General features: G+C 39.6%; 3 protein-coding genes across 10 annotated transcripts in view; 2 read left to right on the top strand and 1 right to left on the bottom strand.

Annotated features, from left to right (window-relative positions):
* Positions 1-40: 40 nt before the first annotated feature.
* LOC307042729 (ubiquilin-1-like) lies at positions 41-6455 on the top strand. The gene is made up of 11 exons (XM_079686787.1): positions 41-598; positions 688-830; positions 1359-1486; positions 1641-1900; positions 2113-2268; positions 2556-2712; positions 3138-3259; positions 4322-4405; positions 5033-5148; positions 5308-5458; positions 6192-6455. Exons 1-11 carry the CDS (start codon positions 467-469, stop codon positions 6333-6335), a joined length of 1593 nt encoding a protein of 530 aa, XP_079542913.1. The 5' UTR covers positions 41-466; the 3' UTR covers positions 6336-6455.
* A 1638-nt stretch (positions 6456-8093) lies between these two features.
* Positions 8094-12201, bottom strand: LOC307042731 (putative gluconokinase). Of its 4 annotated transcripts, none has more exons than XM_079686792.1 (6): positions 12045-12201; positions 11693-11753; positions 11243-11273; positions 11060-11176; positions 9366-9409; positions 8094-8830 (listed from the first exon to the last, which is right to left on the bottom strand). In XM_079686792.1, the coding sequence occupies exons 2-6, from the start codon at positions 11728-11730 to the stop codon at positions 8464-8466; spliced, it is 597 nt and encodes a 198-aa protein (XP_079542918.1). In that variant the 5' UTR covers positions 11731-11753; positions 12045-12201; the 3' UTR covers positions 8094-8463. The 4 variants fall into 4 exon arrangements, with proteins under 4 accessions (XP_079542918.1, XP_079542920.1, XP_079542921.1 ...); XM_079686794.1 differs by having other exon boundaries at positions 11060-11146; positions 12045-12200; XM_079686795.1 differs by lacking the exon at positions 12045-12201 and adding an exon at positions 11891-12038 and having other exon boundaries at positions 11060-11146.
* Positions 12202-12732: 531 nt separating this feature from the next.
* Positions 12733-27585, top strand: part of frmd3 (FERM domain containing 3) — a 52423-nt gene continuing 37570 nt past the window's right edge. For 4 of the 5 annotated variants that reach the window (XM_079687380.1, XM_079687382.1, XM_079687381.1 and 1 more), the window contains exons 1-3: positions 12733-13148; positions 25445-25549; positions 26284-26326. In XM_079687380.1, coding sequence (XP_079543506.1) covers positions 13044-13148; positions 25445-25549; positions 26284-26326 — 253 coding nt within the window. In that variant the 5' untranslated portion in view covers positions 12733-13043. Of the gene's footprint in view, positions 13149-25444; positions 25550-26283; positions 26327-27585 lie in introns of those variants that run through there. The other variant, XM_079687384.1, reaches the window with a different exon arrangement.

The raw sequence follows: 27585 nt of genomic DNA on the forward strand, positions 1-27585 counted from the left end.
AATTTTGTATTTGTGGTACCATAGTGCAACAATTTACGAGGAATCTGATAAAACACTGGGTGCTGTGAAAAGATGTCGTCTTCAATGGGGAATGGACATTTAAATATTAATATAATCTTCATTTTAAGAATGATTAATACTGGATTTGTCTTTGTGGTGTACTATATCTTTAAGTTGACACTGGTTACATAACTATTAGTCATACATAATTTAACCAGACTGCCCTTGTAAATACCTACATAACATGTACTGACATTTAAAAAAGGGTGTAGGATTTGTATCTTTGGGTAGATTTTAATCTTCACCACCCTGCGCAGTCGGGTCAAAGCTGGCACAACTTTCTGCTGAGTCATCGGGACACACGCTCCTCCGACCCGGGACTGTGCGATCCTCTTCCTCCTCAGGTCCGCGTCTCATCCTCCTCAGGTCAGCTCCTCTTCCTCCTCTCAGCGCGGTCAGGACTGAAATGTCAGGTTCGGAGAGAGATCAATCGAGAGCACAGGATGATCGTCAGATCTCTGAAACGATCCACGTCAGCGTCAAAGGTCCAGCGGAGAGCAGAGAGTGCACCGTGAGAGGAGACTGCACCGTCACACAGGTCAGGAGGCCAAACGCACATGGGTAAAATGGCTTGACATGCGCTTCGGCTGATAGTCTGTTGTGGGGTGTGTTTGTATTTGTGTGCAGCTGAAATGGTCTCTGGCAGAGGGTGTGGGGGTCCCGGCAGAGCAGCTGGTGCTGATCCACTTTGGTCGCGTGCTCAGGGAGTCAGAACTCCTGAGTCATCTTAGGGCACGAGATGGGTGTGTGAGCCTCTGCATGATCCAAAGGTATTCAAACACACAGGCCGATATGATGTTTGCTCAACAGACACAGACCAACGCACTTGGGATGTAAATTGTCTGTATTGTATTCTGTATTTGCCCATGATAAGCTTTGTGTGGAATTCGGCATGCAGCCTGTCAAGGTGGATGGTTAGTGTTACAGGTTTATCCCTAAAAGAAAATGACATGTCACTCTTGTGCACTAGGAATGTCAGTGTTAGTAAACCTGATTACAAATACTATACAGAAAGCCAGTACATATACAGTGTCACTTTATGGTAGAAAAGTAAGCACATCTAAATATAGAATTGTGCCTTGTGAAAAACAAGTTAGAAATCAAGTCAGTGTCCTAGTTCCTTATGAGAAGACTGGCATGCTTGTAAGCGTGAACTGACATAGCCACACAAAAACCAAAAAAATAAATAAATGAATGCCATACTTTAAAGATCAGCTTATTTTCTATAGACTGGGAAAGCTAATGTATCAGTGTGAGACTCAAGTAGTGTAGATTCAAATTCAGTCCTTCTTTCTCAGGCCTCAGCTTTCGTCTGCTGCACACACCTGTGATCCAACTTCAGAAAGTGTCCAGTCGGAGCTCACAGCCGCTCTTCATCTTGACCCTGACAGTATCACGCCGTCTCCCACCTCGCCCCTTTGTCTGGGTAATAACAGCACAACCACCCTATTATGCTTTGTTTTTAATGTTCTCTTTATCAATGGTTATATTGCTGATTTTGGGAGGGGAGTCCAGTCCTGCTCTGCTGTCCAGTTAATTTACATGCACCTGATTTTTAAAATTTGGTCTTGTTTCCATAGCGGAAGGTCTTGACAATTTTGGCCAAACAAACAGCGAGCCTGGCTTTTCTTCACTCCAGCGCCAGATGGAGAGCCAGCTGCTGGCTGACCCGGAGATGCTGCACCGTGTCCTGGGCAGCCCCTTCGTTCAGACCACCCTCTCCACTTCCAGCCCTCAACTAACCAGACAGCTAATTCTGTCAAATCCCCAAATTCACCAGCTCGTGCAGACAAACCCAGAGGTTGGAGATATGCTTAACAATGCAGATGTTATCACACAGGTGGGTATTAAAACATCAAAGGCTACATGGTGTAAATACATAACTCAAAATATAAATGTGACCTGTCTCTTTAAATATCCTTTAGGATTATGAGTGAGTTGTGTGATTTGATTTAGTTAACATGCGAAAAAGGGTTTTATTTCCTAGAAACTGCAACTCATTTCTTCCACCTACATTGTCAAGATGTTCTATCTCTTGCCCTCCCTTTCCAGGTTCTGGAGCTCATCAGGAACCCTGACATGATCGAGGATGTGATGCATGATGAAGACAAAGCATTAGGAAATTTGCAGCCAAAGCAGGAAAACCCTGAAAACACCAATAGGGATTCTGGTGGCAATCAGAAGACTGACACAAAAAGATTATCACAGGTAAAGGTTTGGAAATGATGTTTCTTTTTAACTATCCGTTTAGATAATGACAAAACAAATCTTTTTGTGATGTCTCTTCCATACTCAATGACTATTATGTACTAGTCATATTGTTTTCAGTGCACTCGTCTATTTAAAATGTCACATTGTTAAAGAGAACTCCTTATTTAAATGGAAGCTTCAAATAAACCAAATGTGTTTTCTGCCCTTTACATTATTTGTTTCGTTATTGTTGTTATATATTTATATTGTCCAAATAAACGTATACCTAAATGCACTCTTCTCAGATCCAGATAGCAGCATCCCGAGTGGGGACAACATCATCTGGGGAAAAACAGCCAAATGAAGGAGAAAGAAACAAGACTCCACCCGTCTCCAGTGACTGTTCAGATCCTCTCGGAGAACTGAGAGCTGATCCGAACCCTCAGAGCCCCCTCACTGCAGGCACAGACATACACATATATCACAGTTCAACTAAACTAACGTAAAAAGTAGAATATCATCTGGCAAACATGTAATTTTTTTATTTTCTCAGCTTTCTGTCCCTTGTTGTATTTCAAGTTATTTTAAAGTTGTTGTTACTCACTGCCATTTCCTCCGAAACAAACCAAGAAACAGGCCAACATTACCACAGTATTATTTGGTGTGATAACTATAATTATTCATGGGTACTTTGCACTTTTGCAATATGGCATTTTCAAATTGGAAGGCCAAAAGTTCTTAGCCTATGTCGTTCTATAGAGTTAAGAAAACATATTGGTTTGGTACAGATTGGCCAACATTATATTCGTAATAGGTTTTTCAGTAAAAATATTCAAAACATTTTAAAATGGTAAGCCCTAAAATATGTCGTCCTGCTCTCTCCTCAGGCATGCAGTCTCTGCTACAGGAGATCACAGCCAGTCCCGGGCTGATGGAGAGCCTGCTGTCTGGGCCGTATGTCAGCAGCCTCCTCCACTGCCTCGGCCAGAACCCAGACCTCGCTGCACAGGTGATGCTACACCATGTATGGGTGGATGAAAACCAGATGTCACAAAAGTACTCAGATTGTAACTACCAGAGAGTAGGAATACTCTGTGACAAGTACAAGTCCTGCATTCAAAATGTTACTCAAGTAAAAGTACAAAAGTATAAGCATCAAAATAAATTTAAAGTACCAAAACTGTAAGTACTCATTATGTAAATTGGCCCATTTCAGAATACCATCAATGATATGTTTTGATTATAACTATTGATGCATTAAAGTGTTATTAAAGCTGGTAAAGGTGCAGCTAGTTTTAATCACTTTGTATGCTGCAGGTTAGTTTGTGAACTTTACTCATTACATTACATTACATTACATTGCATTTAGCTGACGCTTTTATCCAAAGCGACTTACAATAAGTGCATTCGACCAGGAAGATACAACCTTTAAGAAAACAGAATCATATAAGTACATCAGGTTTCATAGAGCCAAACATTTCAAGTGCTACTCAACTGGCATTTAGAAAGCCAGCCCTTTATTAGTATATAAGTGCTTTGTTAGTAATTTTATCGCTCGAAGTGGAGTCTAAAGAGATGAGTTTTCAGTTTACTCCAGGTGTAACTCAAATCTTACTTAAGTGTTGTTTATAGTTCACATCATAACACTTAATTAGCAAAGAAGCTAAAGGTACTACAATTATGGAGTGGAGTAAAAGTACATGATTACACTCTGGATTGTAGTGGAGTAAAAGTGCAAATTAGCAAAACGTAAAGTAAAGTAAAAGTCTCACAAAATGTTATATCAGTACAGTAAATCTACTTATTTACTTTACATCACTGATGAAAACACATAAACATATATAACAGGGAATGCAGTTAAAAAAAGATGCCTATATTTATTTGACAACTGCATAGAATCCTTTTTGTTATTTATGAGCATATAAATGGCAAAACAGTAAATCACATGGTCTGCAATTCAGAACTGGGGGAAAGATAGAATCGTCCCCTCCCCATTTCTTGTTATATCCCCATAATCTCTCCACATAAATCCTACACCCTCTTTAAAGCTCTCATTTCCATTCTGTTTCAGATGCTGCTGAGCCACCCTTTGTTCTCAGGAAATCCTCAGCTGCAGCAGCAGATGAGACAGCAGATCCCTCTCTTCCTGCAACAGGTTACTCTCCTCACTTTTAAACACTAAAGTCTTGCAACTAGTTTAAAACAAAAATTATCATGGATTGCTCAACATTGAGAAAGATGTATTGTGTGTGATCAACTGTTTTTATTTCCTAAATAGATAAACACAGAACAGATGTTTGTTTTGTAATAATTGGCTTGTGTATTTTTTTGCCACACTAGCCGTCTGTTTCTTTAATGGACTTGATGGAACACCCGGAAGTTTGTTGTAGTTTTGATATTCGTCTGAGATTCACTCTGGATCCAGTTTTATCTTTTTATGGAAATGGTCAAATGTAAATGCTATTAATAGTTTCCATATCATGTCACTGTGTATATCGTGTATGACTCCAAGTCCATACACGATATTATAATTACATTGGACAAAATAAACACACTTCTTTTTATTGGGTCAGTGCCATATGATATTTTACATTCATCAGTGCTCTGAACTGCAAGTTAATTTTTTTATCTGGAGTATCCCTACTAAAAAGTTCGCTTCTGCCACAATGCCAGCTGCTGCTCCTTCCCTTTGCTCTCTCCCATGCACTTATTACTCTCTCTGCCAGAGGGGGGAGGCAAATGTTCTGCACTCCAGCTTTAATGATCAGTGCTCAATTTGTAGATGGAGAGTCCAGAACTGCTGTCAGCCATGTTGAACCCCAGAGCCATGGAGGCTCTGCTCCACATCCAGCAGGGCCTACAGACTCTGGCTACAGAGGTTCCTGCTCTGATACCTACGTGAGTTTAAATATTAAATACACACAATCACACGGTACAACTTAATCTCAAGATGATTCACAAAATGATTAAGTTACTGCGTAATTTTTTTTTACTTTTATGCATGGCACATTCAAGGAATTGTAAAAAAGGTTTTACCACCACATGTCTGTCTTGCAGAGCCGGTGTTGATGCTGCACCTGAGCTAGCATCTGACTCTGTCCTCAACAGCCAATCTGAAAGTGGTCCTCGGGTTGTCGCGGTGACAGAGCAGCAGCAGCAGCAGTTTGTGCAACAGATGCTACAGGCGCTGGCTAACACCGATAATGGGGTATCTGTCCTTACAACTTTATCGTTAACAAAAGTACATAAGCAAACACTCAAGGCAAGAGAGTAACTGGAGGCTGGGTTGTTATGATCAAATTTGCTGTGAAAGTCAATGGGGAAAACATTTCCAGTGTTGTTAAAGATGAATACCCTTCAACCCAAAGAGACCAAAGCTCCCATAACACTTGGGCTTCAGTTTGTGGCGCCACATATTTTGCCTATAGAATAAACAATTTGGATTTATCATCGATTGCTCGGATTGATTTAACAAGCAAACCAAAATATGTAATCTGTTTGAATAGTTAATAAAAAGCTAACAGTTTTTATTTTTAATGGAATGCATTCTTATGTAATTCTTCACTATTATTGGAAAAAGCAGTTTGAGCAAAGTTTTATGTAACAGTCCCCCCTTGTTGATGCATTCGTTTGTCTTTTTTTTTTTTTTACGATAAGCTGTTGGAACATGGTTTGTAGAGCTTAATCAATTAGTAGCTTTATAAAGTACACAGATACTGGCAAAAAACACTTTCGAAGCTCAATACGTTTTTTTTTGTTGCAAAAGTGCTATGAGCTTGAATTTTTTTACAGTGCTTGTTCTAACAATTCATAAAGAGGTTGCATTGTTGTTGTTCAAGCCTGAGGCCAGGAGCTGCTTTTTGTAGTACTTATTTTTAAAGAGTAAATAAATTCAACAGACACGTACATTAAACTTTGTTAAAAATGCCGTGTCCTCTCAGGTCCACGTTGAGGACGCTGAGTTCCAGGACGAGCTGGAGCATCTGAGCTCAATGGGCTTCGAAGACAGAGAGGCAAACCTGCAGATCCTCATCAGCACCGGAGGAGACCTCTGCACTGCAATACAACAACTCCTCAGTCTCTGACACACACACACACACACACACACACACACACACACACACACACACACACACACACACACACACACACACACACACACACACACACACACACACACACACACACACACACACACACACACACACACACACACACACACACATCCTATAATGTACTGTAAGCACCTACACTCAAAACAAAATATCTCTATCAACGATTACAAAGTGCTTTACAAAAACATGCAAGACACATTTGTATTTCCACACTTTTAAGACACACTTATATGCATTCCTTAACTTCCATAACTAACCTCTGTCTGCATTATATTCAGTCCTAGCATTACATTTATTCTCAAAGTAATGTACCCATTACAATGGGTTTATTTAACCCTTTTTTTCAAATAATTGATTTGAAAAGGTATTAGCACTTCATTTAATTTACCAGTTGTTTGTTTCGATCATTCACTTTCAGTAAGAATGAATATGTGGATTTGTTTTTCTTCTAAGATTATTGTATTAGTCATTAAGTCTATAATATGAAAACAGGGAGAAATATTGATCTGAATTTCCCAGAGACTGAGGTTACGCCTTAAAGAAGACTCCCATAATCCATTTGCAATTGTATGAAATTGAGAAAAGCAGCCAAATGTGCACATTTAAGTAACTGAAAACACATGTTGTACCCTGCCTTGGTGTAGCGATGAATAAAAACACGACTCAAAACACAAACTGGTTTCCCATCTTTTTATTGATAAGAGCAGTTATCTAATAAATCATTGTATGCATATAATCCACCTTCGCCAAATTTGAGAGATAATCCCACCATGGCCATGCTAATCTCTGCTCATCTAAAATCTACTGTTGTACTTTTATACTACAAACACTAGAGGGGAGCAGTTACACTTAACCTCCTCAATAATATCAACGGTTTTCATTTGACCAGCTGGAATTGTGCACAAATATGTCATATCTAACAAATGTATTTAGATTAAGTGTAAATTATGAGACTGAAATATGTGTCTCCATGTTCACCTCAAACTATGTTTTTGCAAATATATTGATATAAACTAATAACAAATGAAGAAAAAACGATTTTTAGTGCATAATAGGATGTGTGTTGCTGTTTTCATCCCTGCTTTTGTGTCCTTACTCTGACACGGGGTGGACTAATACACGACACGTACTCTGACATCAGATATGTGTGTATGTGATCCACTTGACAACCTATGTGTGTTTGTCTGTTGCTGCCAGACTGAGGGGGTTTTAATCTCCTGTGATGTATGTGTGTGTGTGGCTGTGTGTATATGCACCCTTTCGTCTGCATGTGTGAGATATGAGAGTAGCCAAAGGGGTTTTCTGGATTAGAAGCTCCTAAAATATTCGAGTTGAGGTTTGCAGATGAGTCACTCCACAAAAACAGCCTAAGTGCTGAGTTGAGGTGTGTGTTGAGGGGAGTGTGTGAGGGGTCATGTGTGTGTATGAGTGTCCTCGAAGATGATTTTATGGATCAGGAAACGGGGATCGTGAAGCCTGGACCTGATCTGACCTTTAGTGTGGTTTCAACCTGTGGTCAGAGAAGCTCCTTACAGTGAGTAGCAGTTCATGTTTAACTCTGAATCCCTTTTATTGTTTTACTTTAATTTGGTGTGAAGATTGTACTTTAAGATTATTTGGTGCATTTGGCAGGCGATATCAGTGCATGAAAGGTGGTGTGACAGATTAAATTAAAGAAAAACATGATCTGCAATCACTTGCAACTAATGCCAAGTTCCAAACTCCAGAAAACATGTCACATGTTTTATTGAAGTCAAGTAGTCTCTCCATTTTTCAAGACAAAATTGCTGAAGCAGTGTGTCGTTACATTGCAAATATTTACAATACTTTCACAGTTCTGCTCTTGAGTTCAAAATACTGTAGTTAATATCCACGAATGGCCTTTTTCTTTTGGAAGGTAATTTTTCACCCCAAAAAATGGTCCGATTCAAACCTTTTAATATCAAAATATAGCAGGAATATACTGGAATGGCAGTGTGGCTGTGTTTTAAAACGTTTTTAGCATCACAGGAACATTCTGTACTGAAGCAGTAATGAGTAGATGAAAACCAAAACTCGCCCCCCACTTCACTCGGTATGACCTAGATATGGTCTGTGTTTAAGGCTTTGGTGACAACTTGAGGCTGACTATGTGCTTCTCCACCTCCATGGCCATGTCTGTGATGCTCCTCCTGATGTCCAGTGGCAACACGTTCTCTTTATCCAGCGGAGGCTCTAAAACATCAAACTGTGAACGCAGCAGATCTGCTTTCATGTAATGTCCCCTCCGGACCACCATCCTCTGCTGAATAAGATCGTAGTCTCCATAAAGAAAGAGAAAACAGACATCAGGAGAGGAGGCAGACAGGCCATCTTGGTCTGGAACGGAGGAAGGGAAGGCTTTGGAGCCGTGGAGCAGGATCTGTCTGTACAGACGCTTCAGGGCGGAGCACGCCACCAGGGCATCAGAGCCGGAGCTCCTCTCTCTGAGACACAAATGCATATTGTGAAGGAAGGAATTAGAAACAACTGCTGACTTGTACACTGTAATGATGTTTGGTCAATGTGGAAAATTAACTAAAAGTGAACCTTGGTCAAAAAAAACCAACGGGAAAATGGAGGTTAAGAGAGAAAAGTGGCGACAAAAGGATAAGCTGATAAATGTGTGGAAGAGTAGGGAAGCCTTTGATGTTGCTGCAGAGGTCTTAAGAAAGAGATGACATACTTTCCAGTTCTCCCCACCTCTTCTCTCGCCTCACACTCACTTAATCTGTTTTTAACTCTTCCAAACTGACTCCCCATGTTCTGGTCTTCACTCTGATTTTCAAAACCATCTTTGATAGTTTTGATTTTTTTTTCTCAATATTTCGAGCCTGCATATCCTTACCTCGCTACTCTTCTCTTTAGATCACTCTCACTCTTCAAACCCATTTATGTCATAACAAAGTATGTTGTGTTTTCAGTGAAAAAAGTGTCCATGTGCAAATGGTCTGTGAGTATGGAAGGTGTGTTTGTTCTTACCTCTCAATGACTTCATGTAGTTTGAGTAGCCAGGGTAATCTATCCTGAAGGGACAAATCTTTTTTCAGCAATGTTTTTTATCTTTTTGATCAATATTTTTTTTCTGTTGTTTTTTTACCCATCAAGCCATTGCGAAACAACATGCATTTGGTTTCATGTTTTTGGCCGCCATACAAATGTAAGTCCAGTATTCACACATAGAAATATCTGACTCTTTTGTTGCTCAGTGCATCAACATGTTAATGAGAATTGTTTTTCTGTGTGCTGAGAAGGTAGTGTAGCAGTCGGTTTATGTAGCTTTTTCTTTTGCTAAAAAAAGTTCTGTGAGCGAAAAACAATGCTGAGGGTTAAATAAAAGCCCAATAAAGTTGAGGGGGGCTTCGGACCTGGGATTATTCTCGTGAATATTGCCATTTGATACATTTACATTGTAAAGCTGCTTATAGAAAGGCAATAAATATATCGTATTAATTACTTTAATTCAGGGATTCCCAGGTGTTCAGAGAGAAAAACAAAACATTGCCTTCTTGTTTTTAAATCATGGATTTTGTTGTGGTCACCAGCATGAACATGATACAGGCTTCGCCCTTTAACGCTACTGAGCAGGTAATTCATTGTCCTTTAGATAGGCAAGCCATGTATCAAGAAGCAACACAGACACTGTGTGACCAGAGTATGTAATGGTAAAGCCTGTCATCATCATCATAGTGAAGATGGGTTCATAAATTCACCAAATAGTTTTGAACTAAGTACAGACTTGGCTCCTATAGAAAGACAAAACTCGCATATGAAAAACATTTATTTTTCAATCGAAGTGTGATCACAGTTGCAGTCAGTGATGTTTATATAGGATCTTATTATTCAAAGTCAGAACTCACTGCCAATGTTTTCTGTTTAATAGACTTGAGTCTTACCAAATAAAATAACTAATGGGGCATACAGACATGGCAACACAAACACATCTTTGATCAAACAGAAATCAGAAATAGAATCAGTGCTAATTTGATAACAAATTATCCACAGTCGCATTTTTATATCATACACTGCCGTGCCTTTAATATGAAGAGCTGAACTCGGATGACAGGAAATGTCCTGTTTGGTTAGGCCGAACCTCAACCAGCCAACTCTTATCCTGGCATGAAAGACACATTTTAGCTACAGCCAGGCAGTAATCTCAAATTTGTATTTATTCTCAAACTGCCAAATTTTGAGTACTTTTTAAAAACATGCCAAAGAACTGGACCGAACAGATCCCGGGGCAATCCTTCCCAGAGTTCAAAGCAAATGTCCGAGTGGGAGGTTATCATGAGCCACCAAACACACTGCTACCAGCAAACTGCTGTCAAATATTTGCAGGGCTCGTGATGCCTGTTAGCTTGTAAACTGAACTTTGGCAGGTAGCCAGGCAATTATTTAGAGGTCTACCTTTATTTTGAGAGTCACCATAAACAGGAAAAAAAAGGGGTAGATATTGGACAAGGGTTACACACACACACACACACACACACACACACACACACACACACACACACACACACACACACACACACACACACACACACACACACACACACACACACACACACACACACACACACACACACACACACACACACACACACACACACACACACACACACACACACACACACACACACACACACACACACACACACACACACACACACACACACCTGGTCTGTAAGTGGTTCACTTCGAGCCATCTTCTCAATGTTCCCCTGTGGATGGAAGCTATCCCCTTCATGCAGAGGCCAGCCCAGCTGATTGGTGGATACACACACATGAATGCACTGTTATTATGTCAGTGTTTGCAGAAACACAAAGGTGTGTGTAGGATAACAGATGGATCTAATTACCTTCTCCGATAGGAAGGCCCCTAAGGCACTTCTGTAAAAAAAAAAAGGCGACATAAAATAAACAGTTGATACAATGCAGACAAAATAATTTATTAATCAATGGCGAAAGAAATTGGACAATTAAATAATTAGTACTTGGAGTACTAGCTCCACTATTGTATTTTGGTGTTAGATTGCACCCCTTACATTACTGTGATGGAGTCAGCTTACTATTTTCTGTGTACTGTGTACTGTAGTTAATCATGTAACGGGAAATTAATAGTTGATATACCACCAACTAGTTATCACTAAGTGGAATCTGATATGCTGTATATAGTAGCCTATTCTAAAGAATTTAAACATATTTAACCCACATTTGACTCAATACATGTAATATGTTAGTTAACTGTATTTAATGTGCCTCTTATGTGAGATGCTCTCCTAAAAAAAAGAAACAGACAGTATACATACTTCCCGCAGCCTGAGACTCCCATTATGATGTAGATCATCCTGTCTGTAGACCTTAAGACACCTAAAGGCAGAAAAATCCATTAAGAACTGCTACCGAAGACTTGCAGCTCTGCATGGTCTGCACATCTTCCGCTATGTAAATGTTTGAACCATTGAACCATGTGTCTATAAGATATGTGCTCACGTGATTTATCCTACTGTAATAAACAAGTGTCGTGTCTTCCGTAGATGTTAGGACCGTTAGGACCCATGCAAAGGTGTAGTCCACCACTAAGCATATTTCACTGGCTCTGATAAGTAAACTTCTTAAAACAACAATAGCTTATACTGTGGTTTAGCGAAGGAAACTCACTTAAAAGCAAACATTTGAAGCAAAAAACCTCACAGGTTCCTTGTGGTGTGTCTGCTTAATCAGTATTCTTGTGTAAAAGAGGTGATCAAATATCCTCCAAACCTCCACTACGGAACAGGCTTGTTTTGCTGAAGTACGTGATGACGTAGCACGCACGCTGGCAACGTTTGCACTTAAAGGGGCAGATTACGTAGCAGCTAAAATGTCTTTGACATTATTATTAGATGAATATAACATGCAATTTCACAGATAAAATGAGTTTTGACCGCAGCTGTTTGTGATTTTGGTCACAGGTTAAATCACCTTATTATATAATTTAATGGGATAATATGTATTTCTCAAAATATCACAGGTAATTTAGGCATTAATTCTACACCACTGTATGATGAGGCACCCGTTAAGGGCAGTGCAATTATACAAATTGTTATTCACAGGTAGGATTTTCTTTATTACGGCATACATATTTTACCGTTAGGCCCTTATGTAAAATAACCCCATGCTTGTTTAAATCACCCTTAAAACTTGGGTGAACTATTACATCAAGTCCAAGTGAATACAAAACTGCACAGGGCGAGTGATATACTTTTACCAGGCACTTGGCAGTTACTTATGATACACGTGGGTCGTGACTGTGTTGTTTTTTGATGAAAATTAGAAAGAGAGAAAAAGTGAGGGTGCGCAAGCCAGAGAGAGAGAAGGGGAGGAAGAGAGCGAGGAGAAGGAAGGGAGAAAGCTATCCTCCCTCCTGTAGATCCAGCAGTGTGCAGACAAGATGCAAGCCCTCCTCTCTCCCGCTCTGTAACATCCATTCTCTAACCCATCCAACCATCTCTACCATCTCGTTCATTCCCAAGGGCGTCACAAGGGGGGACAAGACCCGACTGCAAGGCGCATGCATGTATGGGTGTGCATGCACGAGTACCCCCTACCCCGCGTGTGCGTATCTGTTCTGCCTGTGGAACCGCTGACATGAGGAGCTGAAACAGACCCGACAGAAGGATGAAAATGCTCCGGTTTCGCAGCCCAAGCATCCGCTCCTTGGACCAGGAGGTCCTCTGCACGATCCGGCTCCTGGACGACTCCGAGATCTCCTGCAGCATCCAGGTAGACCAAACGCTCATGTATTGTCCTCTGTGGTTATTGCAAATATCACGTGGACGCAGCAGATAACATATACGGGTGAATTAAAGTACTATCGATTTAACAACCCTATAATGTTCATTATCCCTCTTATTGTATTGCATTTGTACACTGCCATTACCATTTGAACGTATTGTTCTACTTCCCATGCTGCTGTCATGCACTGAAAAGGATGCATGCTTTATGCTCCATAGCCTACTGCACATATGAGATATGGAGCAAAGAGGAAAAAAGCCCTACCCTATAGTTATGTGTTGGGCCCAAGCAACACGTTAGCCGCATTGAGTGAAGTTAAGACTAAGTTTAATTCATAGCAGAGGAAATGATGGAGCTGTTGGGTGTGGTGTGGTGATGATATTGATGATGAGGGCAGACAGGGCTGTTGTTATTGATTGAATCCTCAGCACGCACATAGAAAGTGTGAGCAGAGACAGTTGTGCTTACTGATCTTTTTTATGTCTATTGTCTGCCTATAGCTCATGTTAATCCACCCAGCCATCATCAATGGCCCTGTCACCTGTATAGCACTCAGCTGATGAGAAGCTGCATTGTCAAACTAAAGCCAAGGATTTATAAACAATTTAGAATCTATCATTTCTTTTGAAATGAGAGGTTGCACAGTCCATTTAATACAGAGTAATCTCAAGACCCCAAAAAATATTCTGTTCATAATCCGTCTCAGTTATCGACCCATTAACCCAATGTTGTGTTCGGGTCTCCCGTGACTCGTTTCAAGTTAAAATTATATAATAACTACGCTCTAGTTATTTTTATCGGAACAAGGCTTCATGATATCCTCCACAACAACTATATAAACACAACAAAACAGTTTTTGAACATTTTAGCCAAGTCTGAAGGTCTCTAAAAAAAAAAGTGTATAATTTGGTGTTCGGGTCTGGGAAGACCCAGCAGAATTGTTGTTCGTGACTCGGGTCAAATTTGGCCCAATCAAGATTAATCTTTGACTTTAGACACCCCAGCCCCACCCCCTTTATCCACTGTAACAATAATTTTTCGCAACATGCACCTGGTCTCCCATCCCTCTGGCCCCCCTCCCCCATAGGAACTCAAACTTTCTCAAAGAATATGTACACTACACTTGAACCTGAACACGCACATGCACAATATGTGGTGTATGTATATGTGCTTTGGGGCCATAAAATACAATTACAACAGGATTTTACGGCTATGAATGCATAATAAGTTAGTTATGATGTAGTTAAAACAATATTGGATGATAGTAATTTTTTGTGGGTGTTTTGGACTGAAATAAATCATGGGTGAACGGTAACAGCTTTCGAACACAACACAAGGGTTAAATGAGGCCTTTGTGAAATGTTCGCATGTACACTTACTGTACATGTTATTAGAAAATTAATGAAGATACATATTGAGCAGAAGAATGAAGGTGTGTCTATTTACTTTACAATGTCATGATTTGCCATCTGTTAAAAGTTTACAGTCAGAAGGATCAGAATTTGAGCCGTAGAGGTCTGGTGATTTCTTTCCTCCTTTATCAGTTTAAGGTAACATTTTGGTTGTTACCTTCCAAATACTGGAGCTCTGAACTGTCGGAAGAATCAGATTTTTGAATCAAAATGTGGCTTGATTTCAGATAATTTTCCTACTTTGCTGGTATCAAGTAGCAATGACTGGTAATCAGTCTTTCTGACCAAACATGAAGACTTATAGATTAACCTAAACTAACAAAGAACTGATGCACAAACAACCACAATAAAACTGAAGTTCGGCCCTGAAACACAGAAAACACTCGCTGCATGTCAAGCTAACTGTCTCACTGATATCCTACATTTTCCCAATCAATGATTTACAGAACACCATAAAGTGCACTGAGAGGGAAGCAGGCGTAGGGAGCTTGTGTTTCTTTGTGTTGTGACGTTCTCATGCATGTAAACCTGCACGCTCGTGTCTTTAAGAGCACTAAAGTGTGTTAAACTCTGTGTCCGTTTCTGAGAACATTAGAGTGTGGCTTTTCACTAAGAGATGCAAGAGTCCAAGATTGTGCAAGTGTGTATGTGCTTTTAGCTGTGTGTGTCTGTATGTCACTGCGCGATAAGGAAATGAACATTTATATTTCTAGCTGACTGCATTTTCCAGGCTTTCTTTAATGGCTTTGTGTTCCGGCGCTGAGCGGCTCCTTCCTACATATTTCATGACATCCTGTGCTCCTCATGCTACACTTCTGCTGCTCAACAACAGCACTTCTCTTCTTTCCACTCTACACTGACTTCCATCTCTTTACCTGCTCATTTTCTGTCTGCGTTATCCCTTATTTTGTCTTTTCTGCTTCTCTGCATTGTGCTGAATATGTAGGTCAGGACGAGATGCCAAAGACAGCGCTAGAGCCATCATACTAAATAATGGGATGAAAGGGTTTTTAAAGTGTGCTTTGAACTAATGCATTACAAGTAGTTGTATTTACCTTATCTTTGTTGCCCTAACTTCTTTGAACTTTCCTTCAAGGAGTCAGACCTTGATTTTGCATCAGCGTGGCATAGGGCACAATGCTTGGTACCACATGGATTATACTGATGAAATTAAGACTTTGAAAGATCTGGAAAAAACACAATAAGTGTGATTATTTTAAAGGCAGTAGACAATGAATTATTGTAGCTGATGTGTATGCATACACTGTTCTAAAAATATTTCCAGTTCTGGGTCTTGGGACTCTGTGACAGCCAAGTGCGGAAGATAATTATTTTTAAGTTGTTTACTGCAACTCTAAGACAGCAGAATTGAAAGCAGGTAGGAGAGGGTGTGTGTGTGTGTGTGTGTGTGTGTGTGTGTGTGTGTGTGTGTGTGTGTGTGTGTGTGTGTGTGTGTGTGTGTGTGTGTGTGTGTGTGTGTGTGTGTGTGTGTGTGTGTGTGTGTGTGTGTGTGTGTGTGTGTGTGTGTGTGTGTGTGTGTGTGTGTGTGTGTGTGTGTGTGTGTGTGTGTGTGTGTGTTTACAGCCCAGCAGGTTGAATGTGTCCAGCCTGCTGCTCTCATGTTCAGTGGTAATGTTAGGTCAGACCTGCTGCACGGGAGACACGTTTAGATCAATACACAGTGACCTCCTCTGCCTTCAGCCCCTCTCCTCTTCATCATTCACTCTCCTTCTCCTCTTTCTCCTCTCGTCCCTCCCTTCCTCTACACCCGGTATTTCACCCCACTTATTCCCTGCTCCACTCTCCGCTTTGTATTTACTCTTTTGACCGTCTTTTCTCACCTTTTTCTATTTTTACAACTCTCATCTATATCTCCTCCCTCCCACCCTCCTCTATCTCTCTCCTACCTCCCTCCTCCTTCTCTGTGACACATCATGTATAATTAAGGGAGATCACTGTTCTTCATGAGGCCGACATCAGTCAACTGTCATCGATGCGCTCCGAATGTGTGTATGTGTGTCCATATATATGTGTGTGTGTGTGTTTGGAGGGTGAGGTAGCCATGGCTCACTTCCATGAAATATTTAAAAGAAGCGACTGAGCCAAAGTTCTGCAATCACCGACATTAACTTGCCGTACTTAAGCAAGAAATAATTGCATGGCTCTGGAATAGCTTGGAATGAGTTGAACTTGAAATATATCCTGCTGATTGCTCTGTTTCTATTCTTGTAGAAGTCACCTTATCAATCCATCAGAGTCTATTTAAAGAAGCACATGGGGCTCGTATTGCTTTTCACTGCATCTGCCTTTTCCTCGATCAAGGAGGTGTGTGTGTGTGTGTGTGTGTGTGTGTGTGTGTGTGTGTGTGTGTGTGCGTGTGTGTGTGTGTGTGTGTGTGTTTGTGTGTGTGTGTGTGTGTGTGTGTGTGTGTGTGTGTGTGTGTGTGTGTGTGTGTGTGTGTGTGTGTGTGTGTGTGTGTGTGTGTGTGTGTGTGTGTGTGTGTGTGTGTGTGTGTGTGTGTGTGTGTGTGTGGTGTGTGTGTGTGCGCGCAGAGGTGCAGAGGTGCAGAGGTGCAGAGGTGCAGAGGTGCAGAGGTGCAGAAGTGGCGGTATGCCTATTATTTACTAGCTTTTTTTAAGCTGTGTGTAAGCGTTGCTGATGCAGCACTATTGTTTTGGCCGGTAGGCATTCTTTGAAACAAGTTATAAATAGCATCAATTTTTTCTATTCTTATCCCGCTTGCCGGTGCCTCTTTGATGCTCCTCCGAAGATGACTAAAGAGAAATAATCCTTTTTCTGACTTGTGCTTGCTATTGAGAGGAGGCAGACACACATGAGACGGCGGGATAGAAGGGAGGGAGGGAGGGAAACTTCAAAAGAAATGGATGAGGGTGAGAGGCAGAGAGATGGCTAATAAGACAAAATATAAGATGACATGTTTGGTCACATTTCATGGGCTCATAGGATGACGGCAGCAAATCAACAGGGTGTAGGAAACCAGAGGAAATGATATGGAGTGGCTGCAGAAAACCAGATTCATAAGATTAAAATATGTGACAGATTTAAGGGACTAGCAGATTTGGAAAAAAAGCAAGACAGCTGGTAGAAAACAGGAAAGAGTTCATCAAGAAGTTTTGGAAAGATTCTACAAAGACATAGACATTGTCAGAAAAATTAAGCACATAGACGAGGTCAGAGGTCACTCACGGAGCTGATTGATATTCAATATCTTGCTCGAGGACGCTTCAGCACCAGATCATCCCTGCGAAGGACAGGCTCCTTACTCACTGTCACCATGCTGGATGACAACCACACTACACACACATTGAGAAGGAGATAGGCTTAGTTTGTCAGGTTAGTGTTGAAGTAATGCACATATGGATTTATATAGGCAGAGAACACATGGTCATTTGTCAAAAATATTTATGTGAGTTAATAGTGTGGCATTTACTCCCCTTATTTGACCATTATTTCTACAATCAAGCAATTTTTTGTAAAAGAAGATTTCAAACTAGGATAATGCTTAAGGTAGACCAGAAATGAATCTGCTTTAAGTTTTAAGCATTGGTTACAGTAGCCGTTATTTGTTTTGTAATAGTTATTTTTTCCAAATTGTGTGATCTTGGAAAAAAAGTGTGTGATTTTCTGAAGCTAATGAGGTCTAATCAGCCAAGTCTGTAGGTTTTATGTGACTCATTCATCTTCACCATTGTGCGAATGTGCACATGTGGTGTAATAAGCTCTTTTCATGGAGGAAGAGTTGCATCATACTTTTAGACATCAGGGAAAATGGAAAGGCAGTGACACACACACACACACACACACACACACACAGAGAAACACGTACACACAGAAACACATACACACAGAGACAAAACACTTTAATTTGTCACAAACACATGGGAATATGCAAACACACACATGTTATAAAAGATTCATACTCACTCTTAACTACATTCTCTTTTTTATTCTGTCATGGATTGTTTGTTAATTTGCTACAAAATGTGCTGCAAAGATAAGACAGCTGTGTTATAATGCAGCCACCTAGTGCACACACTCCTAACAGCAATGTTGCAGTTGTGCCACCATCATCACACTTTCTCTCTCCGGCCCTCCTGTGAGTTAGTGTCCAGCTGTACACATAGCGAGAGTGATGGAGATCCATTATAATAGAAACTGGTTCTGCTCCATATATCGAAGATTTATGGCTCCACTTCTAAGCTTGCTGTGTGGCCAGCCATGACTGCGGGTGCACATGACGTGTTTTATATCATGTGTGTTAATTTGTGCATGCCTTTGTGCTTGAATATGTGTGTATGTGATCTATGCAGCATTGCAGGAGATGATAAGATAAATGGTTTCTCTTTTCCACACTGGGACATTGTGGGACAAGGTCACAGTGAGCGTTCTGAGTGCTGCTCACAGGGACTGGAAGGATTATAGGTGTATTATGTAAATGGTTAAAACTGTAACATTTATAATATGAAACCATAAATTACAGTAGATCAGTGCTTCTTGCCCTGACACTGACACGATCTCTTTACATTTGATCCTGTGTCTACGAAAAACACTGATAATAAACATCAACCATTCCTGCAGAGATGATTAAAGATCACTTGTGTGTAAAGGAAGGTTGCAGTTTGAAAGTGATTCATAGTTTATAATAATCTACTTGCACATACCATATCAAAGACGCAAGAGAGTAACAGGTGCAAGAATAACTCCATTTACTAGAAAAAACTAAATTGGCAAAGCCATCAGTTTGGAGGGGTTATGGAATATTCAAGTTTTTCTAAACAATACTAAAAGTCTGTGGCCATACTAGCGGCTCTCTGAGTTATTGAGATATTTCACTTTATGCCAGAAATTTACCTAATGCTGGTACTGGAGGAAAAGTCTGGTGATCACCAAAGTCAGTACGTATAACACAGATATTCCAGAACCAAAGTTGTGGATTTAACAGACCGGCAGTGTCCCCGATGGAGCCATGCGTCAGTATTGCTGAGTCTGTAGCTCCAGGCAAGAGTCCATTACTGTTGTAGGTCAGTGGTAGAAGAGGTTAAACGCAGCATCGTCTGTTGCGCAACTCATCATGAGATCAATACTACACTGGAGCTTCGAGGGTTTCACTCTGATATACGACTTTATTTCTCGTCTCTTCACACTGCCTCTCTCAATTCCTACTCTCAGGTATAAAACAAAGGCTGCCTGGACTAAACATTTACTGAGGAATGGTTTGATGGTAGGAGGCTATTAAAAAGAGGGATGGTGGTGTTGAGGGTAAGCATCTTGTTCCAAAGGTTTCTCTCCTTAATATAAATTGGATTACTTCCATAATTCAGCTGCCTGACTGGAAGTGTTTGATCAGACGCTTCTCTCTTCCAATCTTAAAGTCGGTGTAGCTTCAGAGAATAATTTGTATTTGTGTCATGCCTCTATAACTTACTTTTAAAATCTGTTTTAAGATATTAAAACACCAGCTTTCCCTTTTTCCCTAGCAGTCTAATAATTTAATGGTCGAAAACATCCTTTTAAAGCCAACTTATTTATCATTACAACCGCATGCTGTGCAGGCAATCATTGAAGGAGCCCATACAACTTTATTTTATTTTCTAGAAGAGTTCCAACGTTTCCAAAAATAACCAATACATCAGGTCGAATGTTTGTGAATAATGTATAAAATAGGCAAGACATTTAGAATATTTCAATTGCATGGTCATGAAGATGTGGGTAAACATCATGTTGCTCCTATGAGAAGCTAGAAGCCAAAACACAATATATAGTGATGATTAGTTATAAGAGGATTTTTCCAACCTTGAATGTATTTAACGAAAATAGGAGTGCATAGAAACATAATACATATAGAAACAAATGTGTTTCTGAATCCCTTGGAAAAAGAAGAGGTTTAAACTCAGTCCTTATCCTCTACGCGGATCCTCTGCATTGCTTTCCGCTCCCCTGCTTCCTGCACATTGATCTGTCTCTGTTGCATCCTGGTCAAGGCTCTGAATCGATCCTGTTTGCCTGGGGGTAAAGTTTTTGGTGGTAAACAGAAACTGGCTTCAGAAGTGTTGTCACTGTCGAGAATGGGAGGACAATGATGTCACACGTGCATGAAGACCTCCATGCTCACTCAATTGGTAAATAAACAACAAATTGGTATGAAGTGGTAAATCCCTGTTTCCCTGAAGAGTGACAACAGATGAAAGCCACACATTTGTGTCGCATTTGTCTTAAAGGCATTCACTGCTTTTAAATTGGTTATTGTCGATGTAAAGAGGGGCAATTCCTTTTTTCTTACTCTCCTTTTCTCCCTTCCTGTGTGTGCAGATAGAAATGTGTGTGTGTGGTATCTTCACACAGGCATTGCAGAAGTTTAACGCACTTTCCCCTCACAGCATTTGAGCTCAGCCAATTAGGTATGCTGTGTCATGAAATGAGACGATAAGGACCAGTCATAATTAAGCTGGCATGCATATTAATTAAACAACAAGCGGTGTTTAACTGGGCCAGGGCACCCAGGGTCCTAGTGCTTGACTCGTAACAGCCACAGAGACATGATCAGAACAGATCATTCACCTGCTTTAGACTATAACTAACAATACTATGGAATATAACATCTCATTTAGAAAAGACAATAACACCTTGTATAGTAATAGCTAATTTTAACAGAAAATATAATGTCTGTTTATTTTATTGGCAACCTCCATCCTTTCACAGGGGGAACACTTTTTTCAATTTGATCCATCCTCAGTTTGTTCTTCTTTCGTATAATTACAATGGAGTTACTTAGCATCTGTTTTACTGAAAGATAAATCCTTGGTGATTTGTGAAAAACCCTTAAATTGTTTTTGAATGACACGTTCCACAATTTCAAAGGTATTTCCATAATCCTCAAAGACTCTTTTGTCCATCTGGATGAATAAACATTTTGACAGTTGTATAAGTATCTAGAGTTAGAGAAATACTGTATGTTCATGATCAATTTGTATGACATGAACTAACATTTTCAATATTATAGATGGCGTTAAGTGAGATTATGAGTCTGATGTATTTCAAAACTGATTTGACTTCCGTAGGTTTACCAGATGTTTTTTTGAATATGCAATAGATGTGTGGATAAATTATTAACTCCATGTGGGTTTTTATACTCAATATGCTGATGGCTTTTTATTTTTTCTTCGCTTGGTCTTCGTCTGGACTCGGCCGGCTCTGGAGGTTGTGTTTTGGAGGACGGATAGACACACTCGAACATACACGTCAAAGTGCACTTTGCTACTGCTAAACTGAATACACTCTACACGGAGGCTCTATTTAAAGTGTGTGTATGTGTCTGTGTGTTCAAGCGGGGCAGAGAGAGCAGCACTTTGCCGTCATTAGGTGAGATCATGTAGAGACAGGATGACCGGGTTAATTTTTTATGCCCAGCCTTTGGATATATAAAATATGTATTCAGCCCTTGTTGGACATGACATAGACTCTTTTTTATATCTCGTCTTCTCTGGCTTGCTTGCCTTAGTCAATCTTCCAGTCTTGCTTTATATTTGATCTTTTTTTAGCTCTATCTTTGCCAAATCTCTCTTTTCTCTCTGTTTGGCCCTGGTTCACTCTCTGTCTGGTCTTCTTTCTTGGCGTCAGTTTGTCTCTCTTCTACCCACAAGCATTGACCAGACAGAGGAAAGGTGTTGTTTGATGATCTGGCAAGTAACAGCTCACATCGTGGCTGTTTTCATCCTGTTTCTTTTATTTTTTTCTGCTCACTCTAAGTGTGTCTGTTTGTTTTTCAGATTTAACAGCTTAGTAACACTGTTGTCACAGTTCAGCTAAAATCCTAAAGACACACACACACACACACACACACACACACACACACACACACACACACACACACACACACACACACACACACACACACACACACACACACACAGGCAGGCGAGCATGGAGACACAGACCATCACAGCACAGAGACACTCTCTTGATTTAATGCTTACTTGTGTCACAGTGATATAACAGTAAACCTGAACAAGCCAATAGGGACATGCTGTGTTGCTGTGGTGGTGTAACAAAGGTCAAATTGGGCGTCCTCCTAACTTTTTATTACTGTCTTGAATACAATGTTTTTGCAAGTAATACATTACTGATTGCACAATGAAAATGCAAACGTACTACTCAACAGCGATAATAGGTATTTATATTAGTTAGTTAAAACAATTGTTTGATTGAATTGATTGATTGATTGATTGATTGAATTGATTGATTGATTGATTGAAAAGTTTATTAACAGCTTGTATATTGGGTACAGTACAGTACAGCTAAAAACATACAATTGTCAAGGGGATGCAGACCAGAGAACGACTTTCGTCTTGTTTACATCAGGGTCCCCCATTTCCAATTCATCATATCATTTAAGACATACAAGACATATTTGACATACAGATGGCTTGTGAGTTTTGTGACTCAGTCCCTTTGCTCAAAGGTATCTTTAAACAACTCAAAGCCCTACACACCATGTCACACCTTGTTTTCATGTTGTGTGATATAGACATCAATACTGACCGTCAACAGCTAGCTTAAACGTTAGCCTCAGTGACTACAGCTCTGCACAGGTCTCGAACCTCGCTGTGAAGTCCTGGGGTTTAATCACTAACTCCAATTCCTCAATTTAAGTTAATATATTACTAACGATACAATTAAGACAACTTAAGAGATACTGTGAGTTGTATTTGCTTGTTTTCTGGTAGAGGCTTACCTACGAACCAGCGCTACGAGCTAGCTAACACTTTCTGCAGTAGTATAAGGCCTAGACCACACGTATACTGGTTGTATACTGGTTGTATACTGGTTGTAGCGTTTTCTATGTGTTTAAGCATTTCATCCACACAAAAACGGAATTTAAGTCACTGGAAAAATAGTTTTTTCTTTGGCTTGTTACGTGTGCAGCATTATCTTATTTTTAAGGCTTCTCAAATTAAGTATCTCATGCAGACGTTAAAACAGTGAACAAACTGTAACAAAAATTAATGGAGCATGACTGGGATAAGTAACTGTTTTTTAATAACTAAAATTCAAATTAATGATATCCCCCTTAACATTTTTAACATGGTTTCTGTGTAGGTTACTTTATGGTGAATATGCCCTCGAGTTTGTGTGTGGCAGACTACAGTACAGATAGCAGAACAACTTGGGATGGTGTTTAATTAAATATTGATATGATAATGTGCGCTGTGTAGTCTTTATATACAGTCTTCTATGTGTGTAGTGTGTTTCTGTGGTTAGCCTATATATGAACTCCTTCTGTGTATTGTGTACAGTGTACTTAATTTATATTGAATTGTTTTTCATTTTTCGTTGCATTGACCTGAAATTGAATTTTAACTATTTCTGAGTGGCTGACATTCACAGGAAATATCTTGCATCTTTGGTAGCAGTTCTGTCCACATATACTGCAATTACTGCACATAACCAGATTGTTTGCTGAGAAATGGAGCATGACTCACCAGGAAATGTATTTAAAAGGTTGCCTCGTTGAGAAATTGCAGTGTTTATCAAACACAACATATGCACAGGACTTCATGACGGGTGTGGAGGTCTCATTTCATTAAGGAGAAATCAGTTGGAAGTAAACAACAATATTTAATCTCAGGTTGACAACTAGAGGGTAATAATGCCTGAGTGTCTTAAATAGAGGGTCTGGAAACTCTCAATTAAATCTACCAAAACATTGTGAAGACAGTGATAATGATGAGGAAGGTGTCAGCTGAAGGTAAGGAGAAATAAGCCAAAGAGAAATTAAGGCAGAATTTTTGCCGGCTTCAATTTTCAGAACCAGAGGTTGGAGCCAGAGTGCGTAAAAGCTGCTTATGTGTGCATACTGACATTAGTGTTAATTGGCAGCTTAACAAGTTGTTCACTAAGATGTGGCCAACAATATAGAAGTGTGTGTGATTGTGTGTGTGTGTGTGTGTGTGTGTGTGTGTGTGTGTGTGTGTGTGTGTGTGTGTGTGTGTGTGTGTGTGTGTGTGTGTGTGTGTGTGTGTGTGTGTGTGTGTGTGTGTGTGTGTGTGTGTGTGTGTGTGTGTGTGTGTGTGTGGTGTGTATGTGTCTAGTGCTGAGTAAAAAACAACAAGGGCGAGCAGACGATTTCCCACTGAATCAATCAATCCTGCTTAACTGAGCACAGCATTCACCTCCATCAGCAGGTTATAGGAAACACACATTCACACGCACACCCCAACACACACATGATCAAATGACTTGAGGTGAACTGTGATGCATATAAAATGACAAAAGGGCAATCTCAGGAATATTGAATATTAAATCAATAGGTTGGGAAGGTGAGTATGGAAGTTTGGTGATTGGAGGGTCAAACGTGCAGCATACATGCAATGTATATTTAATTTATGTGTGTTTGTATGTTTTGGTGTATGTGTCAATGCAAACATAGTAGCACCTTATTTACTCCTGGTGTTGACCTACAAGGGTTGTGTTTTGGTCAGCTTCACACTTACTGTAGACTTGTGTGTCTGTATGTGATGATGAGTAGTTATTGACTGAGGAGCAGGTAATAAATGAGTGATTATTGATCTCTGTGACTGCTCTGTGTTTATAAACTGTCTATGGACTTTATTTACTGACATGTTAGGAGGCTGGAATATGACCTCAGGAAATAGTGTTGCCAAGAGACCTATAAGTACATCACGGAAATATTACCCAAGAGGGGAATGTTTGCTGAGAAATGACACAATGATGCATCTGGGAGGTTTAAGGGATTAACCATGGACGGAGAAAAAGTAGTGAATTTTTACTTTCAACTAAATCAGATAATTGATTTACATGTTCATGAGTTTCATTCCTTCTTCTGCCTTACAGAGAGACACCAAAGGCCAGTTCCTGTTGGACCATGTGTGTAACCACTACAACCTGCTTGAGAGAGACTACTTTGGTATTCGATATGTGGACCCCGAGAAACAGAGGGTAACGATCAAAAACACAAACACACATTCCTTTTTTAATTAATGAACCAATTTGTTTGATGAAAGTAAAATAATTGTCAACTATTTTGATAATCGTTAATTGTAAAAGTATTTATTTTTCTCTCAATTCAATGATTTCTGACTATTTTCTGTTTTATATCATATTAAGGATTTCTGAATATCTTTAGGTTTCGAACAGACAAATTAGGACGGACATGTTTTAGTATTCTCTGACATTTTGTACAGTAACAAGTTAATCTATAAACTGAGTAAAAATTCTCAATATTAAGCAACAATGGAAATGAACATTAATTGGAGTTCTGATTGATGTATTTGTTGCAATGACTTTTAACTGCTGGTTTTGTACATCCAATAATCCAAAACATAAAAATGTGTGGTTTCAAATTAGAGAAACAGAGAGAAAGAGTGAATACTCACATAAAGTACATTTTATACAATGTATTTACTTTTTGTACGTCAGCACATCGTATGACAAGTATAGCAAAAAACAAATAAAAAAGAATAATTTCTCTGAACAAAAGTTGCTTGATAAGATTAAGGTCCAAAAACATTACATTTGTCATTTTGCTTAGGTGGATTGTGTCATATAATTAATCACAATAATAACAAGATATTAAAGATATTCAAATATATTTTTATATTTGAGCTAACTATACTCTTTTTAACTGCTCTGCTCTTGGTATCTGTATGTCTCTCTATCTCTCACTTTCTCAGCACTGGCTGGAGCCCAATAAGCCCGTGGTGAGGCAGATGAAGTGTAAGTGTCACATCTGCTCCCTCTGGGTTTTTTACCCTTGCGTTTTGCATCAGAGTGTTTGTACATAAATATGAGTTTGAAATGCGTGTGTGTGTGGTTGTGTGTGTTTGTTTATGCAAACCTTCCTGAGAGCAGCTTCAGTGCAAGGAGATCGAACTCCGCAACAAACATACAACACCACAGGGATCCAGTGTTAAAGCCTCTGGATGTTAATACAATTAAAAAAACAAAAAAAATCTGATTATATGTGGTGAAAAAAAATGCATTTTTATAATTGACTAATTGTATTTAGGAGATGGACTCTTATACAAGTTTTAGTGCCTTACCACCCACTTTATCCCCTGGACAGATTGCTCACAATACCACTTGAGTAATGAGCAGTGACAGTCAGACACCACAGGTAACAAACAGAGACACACAACAACGATAAATTGACACACACTGCCAGAGGAACAAGTGGTCCAGAAAAGAAATAAACTCACAGACAAGTAAGGGAAATACACAGGCACTGCAGAGCAGCATGAGCCTGATCTCTGGCACAGACCGGCTTCAGAGGACAGTTTCATAGATCAGGCGTCGTTTCAGCTTCACACAGCGACATAGACTGATTGTTCTTAACCATCACTAATGAAAGGTTGCAGATTTGATCTGAGCCCCAGTAAATTGCTTTGCTTGTCCAGAGGTGTTTATGCACTCATTTTAAATGCCAATTAATTAGGTTTTATCAGTGGTTATCACTACTGTTCTGATGCGTCAGAAAGACCAAACGTCACTTTCTACGTGTTTAAAGTGAAAGCGTAACTGTACTTTGTAAACACAAAGACAATGTTGGTCCTGTGTTTTGCTTTACTTGAGTATTTCGAATTTTATGTAACATTATATTTCCTTTCCGCTACAGTTCATATGCAAATATTGTACTTTTTACTTCATTAATTGACAGCTTGCAAATTCAGACTTTTAAAATATGAAATATAGACCAAGAAAAATGAATGGTATATTATATAAAATATATATGAATATAAGATTGACTGTTCTGCATGATAATTACTTAAACTTTGAATGTATGTACGTTCATTTAATGTAAAAAAATGTGTACTTTTTCTTAAACCTTAAAGATTTTTAAATACAATACATTACACTGCGGTATTGCTACTTTCCCTCGAGTTCAGGATCTTTACTTATATTTTCTGACTGTGGCACAAGGGAAGAGACAGCAATCAGTGCAGTTTCAAAAATGCAGATTCAAGATCACGTTGCAG

Source organism: Notothenia rossii (genome assembly GCF_949606895.1).
Source record: "Notothenia rossii genome assembly, chromosome: 6".
NCBI lineage: Eukaryota > Metazoa > Chordata > Actinopteri > Perciformes > Nototheniidae > Notothenia > Notothenia rossii.

Coding starts and splice junctions, on each gene's coding strand:
- LOC307042729 (XM_079686787.1), top strand. CDS start 467: ATGTCAGGTTCGGAGAGAGATCAATCGAGAGCACAGGATGATCGTCAG. Junction 1,487..1,640: donor CACCTCGCCCCTTTGTCTGG/GTAATAACAGCA, acceptor TTGTTTCCATAG/CGGAAGGTCTTGACAATTTT. Junction 2,713..3,137: donor TCAGAGCCCCCTCACTGCAG/GCACAGACATAC, acceptor CTCTCTCCTCAG/GCATGCAGTCTCTGCTACAG.
- LOC307042731 (XM_079686792.1), bottom strand. CDS start 11,730: ATGATCTACATCATAATGGGAGTCTCAGGCTGCGGGAA. Junction 9,410..11,059: donor GTGAACCACTTACAGACCAG/GTGTGTGTGTGT, acceptor TTGTCCCTTCAG/GATAGATTACCCTGGCTACT. Junction 8,831..9,365: donor CTACATGAAGTCATTGAGAG/GTAAGAACAAAC, acceptor TTTGTGTCTCAG/AGAGAGGAGCTCCGGCTCTG.